Source organism: Nomascus leucogenys, chromosome 18, assembly GCF_006542625.1.
Source record: "Nomascus leucogenys isolate Asia chromosome 18, Asia_NLE_v1, whole genome shotgun sequence".
NCBI classification, from domain to species: Eukaryota; Metazoa; Chordata; class Mammalia; order Primates; family Hylobatidae; genus Nomascus; species Nomascus leucogenys.
Window position 1 is genome coordinate 54,724,192 of NC_044398.1, and position 12,776 is coordinate 54,736,967.

Sequence of the window (12,776 nt, forward strand, 5' to 3'; positions counted from 1 at the left end):
CTGGAGTGCAGTGGCATGATCTCGTCTCACTGCAACCTCCACCTTCCGGGTTCAAGCAATTCTCTGCCTCAGCCTCCTGAGTAGCTGGGATTACAGGCACCCGCCACCACGCCCGCCTAATTTTTGTATTTTTAGTACAGACGGGGTTTCACCATATTGGCCAGGCTAGTCTTGAACTCCTGACCTCGTGATCCACCCGCCTCGGCCTCCCAAAGTGCTGGGATTACTGCTGTGAGCCACCGCGCCCAGCCTGAAGAGAACTTTTTATACCTACATAAAATCAGGCAAGGGAGTATCAATTACTTTTTAAATTTTACTGGTCACCTTTTCCCCTCTCTTCTGTCCCCTCCCCTCTTCCCTTGGAGTGCTCTTCCTCTTCCACCAGAATCCAGTGATTCTGGTGAGGCTGCTAAATGGAACACCCAGCTACACCCATTGCTGCCCCATCGCGACTCACAGTAATGGATATGTGACTCAACCTGGTCAGCTTATATCCCATTCTTCTGACCACAGTGACATCCCAGTGATGGGCATAGAACCAGCAGTCAGTTACTCTCTGGGATTTATTTCATGGAACTACGAGAGAGTGTGTTTAAGCCACCCCATCTCCAGCCCCTAGTAGACTTTTTTTTTCATTTATTTTTTTTTTCACAATCACTACTTTGGATGTAGACTTAAAAAAAAATGTGTCAAGGAATGTATCCATTTCTTGTAGGTTTTCCAGTTTTTTTGGCGTATGTTTGTTCCCGGTAGTCTCTGATGATTCTTCAGATTTCTGCGGTATCAGTTGTCATGTCTCCTTTTTCATCTTTGATTTTATTTACTTGGGTATTCCTTTTTCTTAGTCTGGCTAAAGGTTTGTTGATTTTGTTTTCAAAGTAAACTAAGTTCATTTTTAAAAATCTTTTGTATTTTGGGGAGTTTCAGTTTCATTTGTTTCTGCTGTTATTATTTCTTCTACTAATTTTGGGTTTGTTTTTGCTTTCCTAGTTAAGATGCGTTGTTAGGTTATTTATAGACTTTATTGTTATTTTTTTTTTTTTTGAGACAGAGTTTCCCTCTCATCAACCAGGCTGGAGTGCAGAGGTGCAATCTCTGCTCATTGCAACCTCTGCCCCCCGGGTTCAAGTGATTCCCCTTGCCTCAGCCTCCTGAGTAGCTGGGATTATTAGCGCCCACCACCACACACCCAGCTAATTTTTTGTATTTTTGGTAGAGATGGGGTTTCACCCTGTTGGCCAGGCTGGTCTTAAACTCCTGACCTCAGGTGATCCGCCCGCCTCGATCTCCCAAAGTGTTAGGATTACAGGCGTGAGCCACCGCATCTGGCCATAGACTTTTTTAGAACTGTTTTTAGGTTTACAACAAAATCAAGTGGAAAGTAGAGCTCCCATATTCCACCGTCCTCTCCCCCCGCCCCACCTTCACAACCTCTTCCACCGTCAACATCTGGTGGAGTGGTACATTTGTTTCATCTGATGAACCAACATGAACATATCATTACCATGGAGCTCATTCTTAGTGTACATCCTATGAGTTTTGACAAATTTAAAATACGTATCTACCATTATATCATACAGAGTAGTTTCACTGCCCTAAAAAATCCTCTGTGCTCCACCTAGTCATCCTTCCCTCCTAACTTCTGGCAACCACAGATCCTTTTACTGTCTCTATAGTTGTGCCTTTTCTACAGTGTCATATATTTGGAATCATATAGTGTGTCGCCTTGTCAGACTGGCTTCTTCCAGTAATATGCACTTAAGATTCATCTGTGTCTTTTCATTGTAGTTCATTTCTTCTTAGCGCTGAATAATATCCCATTATATAGATGTGCTTCTGTTTATTCATTCACCTGTTGAAGGAAGAGTGTAAAAGAATTTGCAGACATACCGTTTTTATTTGGAGGTGTCCAACTGATTTCTTGAATTCTTTATTTGGGTGTCTCACAGACATCTCAAACTTAGTATGTCTACCCATCCTGTCCCTCATTCCAGTTCAGGGTGTGGCACCACAATCGACTCAACTGCTCAAGCCAGAAGTTAGGTGTCAAATATGGTTCTTCCATTCTCTCACCCGCCTCATCCCATATATCAGTAAAGTCCTGTTGCTCCTATCTCTAAAATATGTCTTGAATGCAGGTGGGCTGGTGCAGAAGCCTTTTATTCAGTCTCCTTCCTTCAAAGGTTGTCCCGTACAATACACTTTCCACACAGTTAAAAGAATGACTCATCCATGGTTGGCTTGGTATGAATTGAAAGACCTGGTGTAAACAGTAAATATTTGTACTATATTCTGGACTCTCAGCATTTTTATAAACGGCTAAAAATAAGACAGTTCTTTGTAGAAAATAGAGCAATTAGACCTGAATGTCCTTCAAGATGTTTTGGAGCATAACAGCAAGGCTTTATATAGTACCACTTCCCAAACCCAAAATTAAAGTGCATATTCCAGGAAGCAGTAGGGTACATAGGGTTCAAATAATTATCATTTATTAAACACCTTTTATGTTTGCTATGTACTTCATCTTTCTTAATTCTAACATAGCTGGACCAAGATAAACAGGCCATTCTTCAAACATAATTTCTGGATTTGTTTAACATTTAATGGGGGTGGGACAAAACATTTTTAAATAATTTTATTTGAGGCAGAGTCTCATTCTGTCACCCAGGCTGGAGTGCAATGGCGCCATCTTGGCTCACTGTAACCTCCACCTCCCAGGTTCAAGCAATTCTCCAGCTTCAGCCTCCTGAGCAGCTGGGATTACTGGCGCGCACCATCACGCCTGGCTAATTTTTTTTTTTTTTTTTTTTTTTTTTGAGACGGAGTCTCTCTCTGTCGCCCAGGCTGGAGTGCAGTGGCGCAATCTCGGCTCACTGCAAGCTCCGCCTCCCGGGTTCACGCCATTCTTCTGCCTCAGCCTCTCCGAGTAGCTGGGACTACAGGCGCCCGCCACCACGCCCGGCTAATTTTTTGTATTTTTAGTAGAGACAGGGTTTCACCGTGGTCTCGATCTCCTGACCTCGTGATTCGCCCGCCTCGGCCTCCCAAAGTGCTGGGATTACAAGCATGAGCCACCGCGCCTGGCCACGCCTGGCTAATTTTTATATTTTTAGTAGAGACGGGGTTTTACCATGTTGGCCAGGTTGGTCTCGAACTCCGGACCTCCTGTGATCCACCCGTCTCAGCCTCCCAAAGTGCTGAGATTACAGGCGTAAGCCACCATGCCCAGCCTAAAAAACAATTTTTTTTTTTTTTTAGATAAGTGTTTACTGATATTTTTATTTTGGAGCTCCAAAGGAAAAAAAGTCACATCTATTATTATTATTTTGCATTTGTCGTGTAAGAATAAAACATTTTCCTTTAAGAGATACCAACTTATTTTTTCTTTTTACTTTTTCTTTCTAAATTCGTCCAATAAACATTATGCCATTGTGAAAACAAAAGTTTTTTTTATATATATATATTTTTATTATACTTTAAGTTCTAGGGTCCATGTGCACAACGTGCAGGTTTGTTACATATGTATACATGTGCCATGTTGGTGTGCCGCACCCATTAACTCGTCATTTACATTAGGTATATCTCCTAATGCTGTCCCTCCCCCCTCCCCCCACCTCACAACAGTCCCTGGTATGTGATGTTCCCCTTCCTGTGTCCAAGTGTTTTCATTGTTCAATTCCCACCTATGAGTGAGAACATGTGGTGTTTGGTTTTTTTGTCCTTGCAATGGTTTGCTGAGAATGACGGTTTTTAAAAAATTTAGATAGAGACAGGATCTTGCTATGTTGGCCAGGGTAGTCTCTAACTCTTGGCCTCAAGCAATCATCCCACCTCGGCTGTCCAAAGTGCTGGAAATAAAGGCGTGAACCACTATGCCCAGCCACAAATTATTTTTTATTAATACAATCTGTATATAGCTGGCTGGGCGGCTCACGCCTGTAATCCCAGCACTTCGGGAGGCCAAGGCGGGTGGATCATGAAGTCAGGAGTTTGAGACCAGCCTGGCCAACAAAGAACAATACATTTGTAGAGAAATGACAAGACAGAGGAAAGTGGTTTTAGGCTTCCAAGGACTGGAACCTTTGGGAAGGCAAACACTGTATGTGGGAGGAAACTAATTGAATAAGGTTTTTTTGCCAATTCCTCTGGTGCTGTCCCTGGTAGATAAGACTCTAGAATTGTCTCCAGCAAAGGAGAATTTATATCCTGCCTTTGGGCAGAAAGGCAGGGGGATGGGGAGAGCTTTCCTCAGTTTGCTGCTTCTTAACTGCCTTTAGCTCAAAAATATTTTTATGTCAAAGAGGCATTTTAGGATGATATATTCTGATTTCCTTCATAGCAAAAGATGCATGGATTTCTATTGGTGGCCGTTGTTGTTTTTTAAAGACGTGCATGCACACATATACATCAGCTGTCAAAACCATTCCTTTTCCCATTGTTCTTTCCTCTTAGGTTTTTCCCTAGCAAGTGTCTGAATCTACATCTTGACAGGTATAAATTTAGATTTTAAGTCACCTGTTCCCAATAAATACCATTACAGCATGCCTTACCTGTGGCTGAATTTCAAGTGACTATAGCTTCACATGCTAGATCTGCTGGTAAACAGTGTTTGTAACTTTCCACTCAAGGCCATTGTCTTCTGCATTGGGAATATGCTCAGAGAACATTTCCCCGATTATTCAGGAATGTTTTCAAGTCCCTGTTAAGGTTAATATCCTGGGTAGCAACTAAATTTGCTTGTTCCTTAATCTACTCTGTTCATTCCAACTCTCCAAATTAATCACTATTAATCCCCACTATACAGTGAGTCATCAGTAGCTCAGTTTAACTTGCCAGAGGCCTTTTATTGTGGCAGAGCAGTGATTTCAACAATTTGTGTTTGATTCCAAAACTTTTTTTCTTTCTACTACTGGCAAATACCATAAAAGGATAATAGATAATTCTATGCTTTTGCCTAATTTAAGGGAAAGATGTAATTCACATTAAAGTTTTTAACAACTGTATTTTGAACATTTTACTAGAAGTGACCATTAAATCTAAGTAGTTATTACTAAAACAAGCTCAGTAAAACCATTAACCCATGGATTCAATTATATAGCACTAATTATAATGGTGTATCTTTCACTGTAACCATTTTAAATTTGTACATTTTGTCAACTACATTATAACAGGGCTGTTTATTGGGATGGTCATGGAAAGTAAAAACACTAAACACGATGTGCAAAAGGAACAAGTTTTTTTTTCCCTCAGAGATGGGGTCTCGCTTTGTTGAAAAGAATGATGTTGACAGATAATGTACTTGTGATAGTTATATTTATTAAGCAAAAGAAAATTGTTTTGTTTTTTAAGGATCAGTCTGTTTCTGATAATGTTGCATGTTTTAAATAAATGACAATAAGACGTAAAGCATCACATTTTCTATGAAAATTGAACAAGCTATTCAAATTGCTACATTATATCACACCTAATTGTTCCAGTAGTATTTTGTTTTTTGAGACCGAGTCTCATTCTGTTGCCCAGGCTGAAGTGCAGTGATGTGATCTCAGCTCACTGCAATCTCTGCCTCCCAGGTTCAAGCAATTCTCATGCCTCAGCCTCCTGAGTAGCTGGGACTACAGGTGTGCGCCACCATACCTGGCTAATTTTTGTATTTTTAGTAAAGACAGGGTTTTGCCACGTTGGCCAGGCTGGTCTCAAACTCCAGGCCTCAAGCGACTTGCCTGCCTCAGCCTCCCAAAGTGCTGGGATTACAGGCATGAGCCATCGCACCCGGCCTCCAGTACTATTTAAAACAAATACATATTGTGGACTACACACCAACAGAAATCAAGGTGGCAAAACTGTATCATTAGTAAAGTAAGCGAAAGCCTTAGTCTTTTTGTTTATTCCTTATTCCCCAAAGGAGTTACTAAGCGAAGGAATTTTCCAGCTGCCTTTATTTTTTTGAGACGGAGTCTTGTTCTGTTGCCCAGGCTGGAGTGCAGTGGCGTGATCTTGGCTCACCACAACCTCCTCCTCCTGGGTTCAAGCAATTCTCCTGCCTCAGCCTGCAGAGTAGCTGGGACTACAGGCGCCTGCCACCATGCCCGGCTAATTTTTGTATTTTTAGTAGAGATGGGGGTTTCGTTATGTTGGCTGGGATGGTCTCGAACTCCTGACCTCAAGATCAGCCTGCCTCGGGCTCCCAAAGTGCTGGGATTACATGCGTGAGCCACTGCGCCCGGCCTTCCAGCTGCATTTCTGAGTTCACAAGTATGGCCTTAAATGATTGCCCTCAAATGATTGCCCTCAAGAACACAGCTTTTGAAGGTAATCATATGCAGGTAAATTACAGTCAAATGGAACTGTATGATTATTTCGTTATTTTAATACTAAACTGAACAGTGAACTGAAATCAGAGGAGAAAGAAAATCAAGCTAGTGGCTCACCCTCAATAGTGTCTTCTAATTTTATTGATGCTTCAGTTTTCATAAAGTGCAATAAACAAAATAAATAGATGAAAAAAGCTTTGAAGCTTTATATACAGTTTTGAGGTTAAGATAAATTACTGACTATATTCCTTTCAGCCTTTTAACTTTGTGAAAGCTGTAACATACATTAAAAGCACATTGAACTAGGTTAAATAATGATCTTTCCCCCTTAGATCAATCTAGTATTAAGGAGTATATAATTATGCAAGCTCATTCTATAACACAAGGCTAGACTAAGAGGAAAATTTTTGTGCTACAGACTAAATCCAGATACGGTCAGGTGCTGAGCAGTATTCCTGGCCTCAAAATAGGAGGTATCTGTTTCGTCATCTGGCTGGGGGATGAAAGGCATAGTTTGATGCTGCAGATTTTCCCAGTCTACATCACTGAAGAGAGGATGACGTTTTAGCTCTTAGGAAAAATAGAAAACAAAACAGTATGATATCATTACCTAAGTACTGCTTTACAGGAATTATTACAAAAAGAGAATGTCTCACATAAAACTTACCTTACTTTATTATGTCAGTTTCACAGACGTTTGTTTGTTTAATGTCTGTTAGGCCACATACTTCACAAAGGTCTACATGGGCCATTTTGAATATCACTTGGCATATGACAGGTGCCTGGTTTGTATTTGTTTAATGACAGAATGAATGATTTGCCTTAACTTAGAAGCCTATCTTTCTCACAGCTTTTTTTTTTTGAGACGAAGACTCGCTCCGTTGCCCAGGCTGAAGTGCGGTGGCGCGATCTCTGCTCACTGCAACCTCCGCCTCCCGGGTTCAAGCGATTCTCCTGCCTCAGCCTCCCGAGTAGCTGGGATTACAGGTGTGTGCCACCCATGCCTGTCCTAAAACAATCTTGTTAGTGTCTCGGGTTTTTCAAAGCCTGATGAAGTTAAGGAAATACAGGAAATCTTTTTTTATGAAACCCTCTGTTCTGTAATTTTTTAAAACAAATTTATTTTCCCTAATCTTGCTAGACAGATGTTCTGTAATTTCTTATTGCTTCATTTTTGATACTATTATTTATTGATAAATGTACTGGATCCCAGGTTGGCTCAAGACAAACTTGGTATATTATAAACCACTCAATAGTTTTCTCAATGCAGGAGTATATTAAGCCCTAATTTGGAAACTAGTAAATCTCATTAGCAGCTGCCTTAAAATTCTTTTGTTGTTGTTGTCATTGTTGTTGTTGTTGTTGTTGAGACAGAGACTTGCTCTGTCACCAGGCTGCAGTGCATGCAGTGGTGCGATCTCGGCTCACTGCAACCTCCGCCTCCCAGGTTCAAGTGATTCTCCTGCCTCAGCCCCCCAAGTAGCTGGGACTACAGGCATGCGCCACCACGCCCAGCTAATTTTTGTATTTTTAGTAGAGACGGGGTTTCGCCATGTTGGCCAGGTTGGTCTCAAACTCCTGACCTCAGGTGATCTGCCCACCTTGGCCTTCCAAAGTGCTGGGATTATAGGTGTGAGCCACTGTGCCCGCCCTGCCTGCATCTTGTTAAAGAATCCCTGACTCAGGGGAAGAGAGTGTGGCCTACTTTCTGCTCCTTGATAAACCTTCCATGCCATTGATCTTCCATGATGAATGCTCCAGTTTTTACTCTAAGGCCTTGCCACCTGTTTCTATCACCACACTCCTTAGCAGTATCTATTGCCCTAGACAGCTTTAGCATGAAGCTCACCCTCCTTTCCCTTTCTTCCCTGTGCTCCATCCTTATCCTTCATGGTGACTTCAAGGTAGATACCGATGACACTTCTGACACGTTCTCTTCATGGTTCTTTGACTTCCTTGATTTCACTGACTTGCATCTATATAACATGTTGACTTCTAGCATATGGCTACATTGGAAGCTCTATATCACTGAGCTGCTCTGCTTACAAGATTTCAAAGCCTTCCTCACTTCTTTATTGCCATTTCATTACCTGTCATTGTTCCTATTTCCTTCTACCTAGTAAAATAAAAGTATGCTCTTTGGGGCAGGGAGTAGTGGATCACGCCTGTAATCCCAGCACTTTGGGAGGCTGAGGTGGTTGGATTACTTGAGGTCAGGAGTTCGAGACCAGCCTGGCCAACATGGTGAAACCCCGTCTCTACTAAAAATACAAAAATTAGCCAGGCTTGGTGGGACACAGCTGCAGTCCCAGCTATTTGGGAGGCTGAGGCAGGGGAATCACTTGAACCTGGGAAGCTGAGGCCGCAGTGAGCCGAGATCATGCCACTGCACTCCAGCCTGGGCAACAGAACGAGATTCCATCTCAAAAAAATAATAAAAAAAAAATCTTTCTTATGAGTGATAGTGTTTTTTATAATGGCAATCTGACCAATATGTTGCTTTCAGACACTCATATCTATTCTGAAATAATACTACAAGGACTCAGTATGTCCAAATCCAATGTACAGCATCGGAAGTTGAAATGTGTGTGTGTTTATATGTTTTAAGTAGCATAATCTCAGTCTGAAGTGCCTTGAAAAAGCTAGAGCTGAGTTTCCAAATGTCTGCTCCCTCACTTCACACAGGTTTCTGCTCAAATGCCCCTCTTCACAGAGGTCCTCCTGACCACACTGTCTAAAAAGAGGTCTCGTGCCATCACTTCATCCTCTCACCCTGCTTTATTTTTCTTCCTAGTATTTACCATGATGCTGTGTCTGTAACTTCACTGTCTCTCCTTCCACTAGAATGTAAGTTCCACGAGGACAGGGATCTGAGTCTAGATCATCCCTAGGGTATTCCCAGGGCCTGAAGCAATGTCACCTAGCTCCTAGAAGGCACTCTATAGGATTGGTTAAATCAGTGAGTAAACAAACTGGGCCAGGCGTGGTGGCTCATGCCTGTAATCCCAGTACTTAGGGAGGCCAAGGTGGGCAAATGGCTTGAGCCCAGGAGTTCAAGACCAGCCTGGGCAACACAGCAAAACCCCATCTCTACTAAAAATACAAAAATTAGCTGGGTGTGGTAGTGTGCACCAGTAGTACCAGCTACTTGGGAGGCTGAGGTGGAACAATCACTTGAGCCCAGAAGGTTATAGTGAGCCGAGATTGTGCTACTGCATTCCGGCCTGGGCGACAAACCCAGAGTCTATCTCAAAAAAATCCCAAAACCAAAAAAAGAAAGAAATTATTACAGGGAACACCTAGAAGCTGATGCAAATGACACATTTCTGAAGCTCATTTTCCTGAATACATCCTACTTGACATAGAAATGCATTTTGGGACATAATGCTTTTCTCTATATTACCATACCTCGTTACAAAAAGAATTTTAAAATCCCAGCACTTTGGGAGGCTGAGGCAGGAGGATCACAAGGTCAAGAGATCGAGACCATCCTGGCCAACATGGTGAAACCCCGTCTCTACTAAAAAATACAAAAATTAGCTGGGCGTGGTGGCGCATGCCTGTAGTCCCAGCTACTTGGGGGGCTGAGGCAAGAGAATCACTTGAACCTGGGAGGCGGAGGTTGCAGTGAGCCGAGATCGCACCACTGCATGCACTGCAGCCTGGTGACAGAGCAAGTCTCTGTCTCAACAACAACAACGACAACAACAAAAGAATTTTAAGGCAGCTGCTAACGAGATTTACTAGTTTCCAAATTCGGGTTTAATATACTCCTGCATTAAGAAAACTACTGAGTGGTTTATAATATACCAAGTTTGTCTTGAGCCAACCTAGGATCCAGTACATTTATCAATAAATAATAGTATCAAAAATGAAGCAATAAGAAATTACAGAACATCTGTCTAGCAAGATTAGGGAAAATAAATTTGTTTTAAGAAATTACAGAACAGAGGGTTTCACAAAAAAAGATTTCCTGTATTTCCTTAACTTTATCAGGCTATGAAAAACCCGAGACACTAACAAGATTGTTTTAGGACAGGCATGGGTGGCTCACACCTGAAATTCAGCATTTTGGGGAGGCTGAGGTGGAAGATCCTTTGAGCCCAGGAGTTCAAGACCAGCCTAAGCAACATAGTGAGACACTGTCTCTAAGTAAATAAATAGCAATAATAATGTATGTTAAAAAAAAAAAAAAGAGGTAAGATTGTTCTAGATACTTGAAATTAATAATTTTTTTTGAGCCAGAGTCTCACTTTGTTTCCCAGGCTGAAATGCAGTGGCGTGAACATGGCTCACTGTAGCCTCGACTGCCTGGGCTCAAGTAATCTTCCTGCCTAAGCCCCCAAGTAGCTGGAACTACAGGTGTGCACTGCCTTGCTTGGCTATTTTTTGTATTTTTTGTAGAGACAGAGTTTCACCATGTTGCCCAGGCTGGACACAAACTCCTGAACTCAAACGATTGCCAGCTGCAGCCTCCCAAAGTGCTAGGACTATAGGCATGAGCTACCATACCCACCGATTAATAAAATTTAATGCATGAATACAGTATTGCCATTTGACCACACTAAATTTTTTTTTGCCTCTTCTACCATGTGACACATTGAATTTTCATGTAGAATAAGGACCAATATATCAATGCATACCTAGAGGGGAGAAATAAATCGAATTATCTTTGTACCAATTTAGCCGTCAGATTATCTGTAGTATTATATTGGAACTTGATTTTTTTTTTTTTTGAGACACAGTCTCTGTCACCCAGGCTGGAATGCAGTGGCGCGATCTCTGCTCACTGCAATGTCCGCCTCCCAGGTTGGAGCAATTCTCCTGCCTCAGCCTCCCGAGTAGCTGGGACTACAGGTGCGCGCCACCACGCTGGGCCTAATTTTTGTATTTTTTTTTTTTTTTTTGAGAGGGAGTCTCGCTCTGTTGCCCAGGCTGGAGTGCAGTGGCACAATCTTGGCTCACTGCAAGCTCCGCCTCCCGGGTTCATGCCATTCTCCTGCCTCAGCCTCCCAAGTAGCTGGGACTACAGGTGCCCGCCACTATGCCCGGCTACTTTTTTGTATTTTTAGTAGAGATGGGGTTTCACCAACCATGTTAGCCAGGATGGTCTTGATCTCCTGACCTCGTGATCTGCCTGCCTCGGCCTACCAGAGTGCTTGGATTACAGGCGTCAGCCACCGCACCCGGCCAATTTTTTTTTTTTTTTGAGACAGAGTCTCGCTCTGTCACCCAGGCTGGAGTGCAGTGGTGCAATCTCGGCTCACTGCAAGCTCCGCCTCCCGGGTTCACGCCATTCTCCTGCCTCAGCCTTTCCAAGTAGCTGGGACTACAGGCGCCCGCCACACGCCCGGCTAATTTTTTGTATTTTTAGTAGAGACGGGGTTTCACCGTGGTCTTGATCTCCTGACCTCGTGATCCGCCCACCTCGGCCTCCCAAAGTGCTGGGATTACAAGCATAAGCCACTGCGCCCGGCCCCCGGCCAATTTTTGTATTTTTTAATAGAGATGGGCTTTCGCCATATCGGACAGGCCGGTCTTGAACTCCTGACCTCTTGATTAGCCCGCCTCAGCCTCCCAAAGTGCTGGGATTACAGGCGTGAGCCACCACGCCCGGCCAGAAGTTGCTATTTTTATAAATATTCACCATCTGCAACAAATCAATGGTAAAACAGTGTATTAACAGAAAACCATACCTTTCATTCCAGCTCTCTTTGTATCATCAATGGTTAAAAGTATTTCTACTGCACTTTGAGCATTATCAGATAACCTTTCTTCACCTTCTGGCCAAGGGATATCTAAAATTATACATATACAAATAAACTTGTTTATCACTGCTCAAAATAATAGTATCCAGAGATAAATGACTACTTTTTTTTGTTTTTCGAGATGGAGTTTCACTCTTGTCACCCAGGCTGGAATGCAATAGCGTGATCTCAGCGCACTGCAACCTCCACCTCCCAGGTTCAAGCGATTCGCCTGCTTTAGCCTCCCGAGTAGCTGGGATTACAGGCGCCCCCCAACATGCCTGGCTAATTTTTTGTATTTTTTTTTAGTAGAGACGGGGTTTTACCATGTTGGCCAGGCTGGTCTCAAACTCCTGACCTCAGGCGATCCACCCGCCTTGGCCTCCCAAAGTGCTGGGATTACAGGCACGAGTCACTATGCCCAGCCAGTAAATGACTATCTTAATAGGAGAAAAAGAATCACCTCTTTTCAGAATATTCTGGAATACTTGTTGTGGTGTTTCATCATTGAAAGGGGGAATTCCTGTTAGAAATTCAAACAAGCAAACTCCAAGTGCCCACCAGTCTACTGCAGGACCTGTAATTCAAGAGGAAATAGCTAAAGTTGCAAGCATTCTCTACAAATATTTGATGAACAGAAATATTAATTGTGGAGTCCTAATTAGGGAAAACGAGTTAGGCTGGTAGGACCAGGGGGAAGCAAAAAGAAAAAGCAGAT

The 12,776-nt window shown here is 42.7% G+C and overlaps 2 protein-coding genes across 4 annotated transcripts in view; one reads left to right on the top strand and one right to left on the bottom strand.

Moving 5' to 3' along the window:
* ACBD5 (acyl-CoA binding domain containing 5) overlaps window positions 1-10,454 on the top strand; it is a 60,778-nt gene extending 50,324 nt beyond the window's left edge. The window contains exon 13 of the mRNA XM_030798891.1: window positions 8,997-10,454. Coding sequence (XP_030654751.1) covers window positions 8,997-9,036 — 40 coding nt within the window. The 3' untranslated portion in view covers window positions 9,037-10,454. The remainder of the gene's footprint in view (window positions 1-8,996) is intronic.
* Window positions 6,418-12,776, bottom strand: part of MASTL (microtubule associated serine/threonine kinase like) — a 34,509-nt gene continuing 28,150 nt past the window's right edge. For 2 of the 3 annotated variants that reach the window (XM_012502766.2, XM_030798884.1), the window contains 3 exons: window positions 12,522-12,635; window positions 12,008-12,109; window positions 6,418-6,881 (listed from right to left, as the gene is read on the bottom strand). In XM_012502766.2, coding sequence (XP_012358220.2) covers window positions 6,724-6,881; window positions 12,008-12,109; window positions 12,522-12,635 — 374 coding nt within the window. In that variant the 3' untranslated portion in view covers window positions 6,418-6,723. The remainder of the gene's footprint in view (window positions 6,882-12,007; window positions 12,110-12,521; window positions 12,636-12,776) is intronic. The other variant, XM_030798885.1, reaches the window with a different exon arrangement.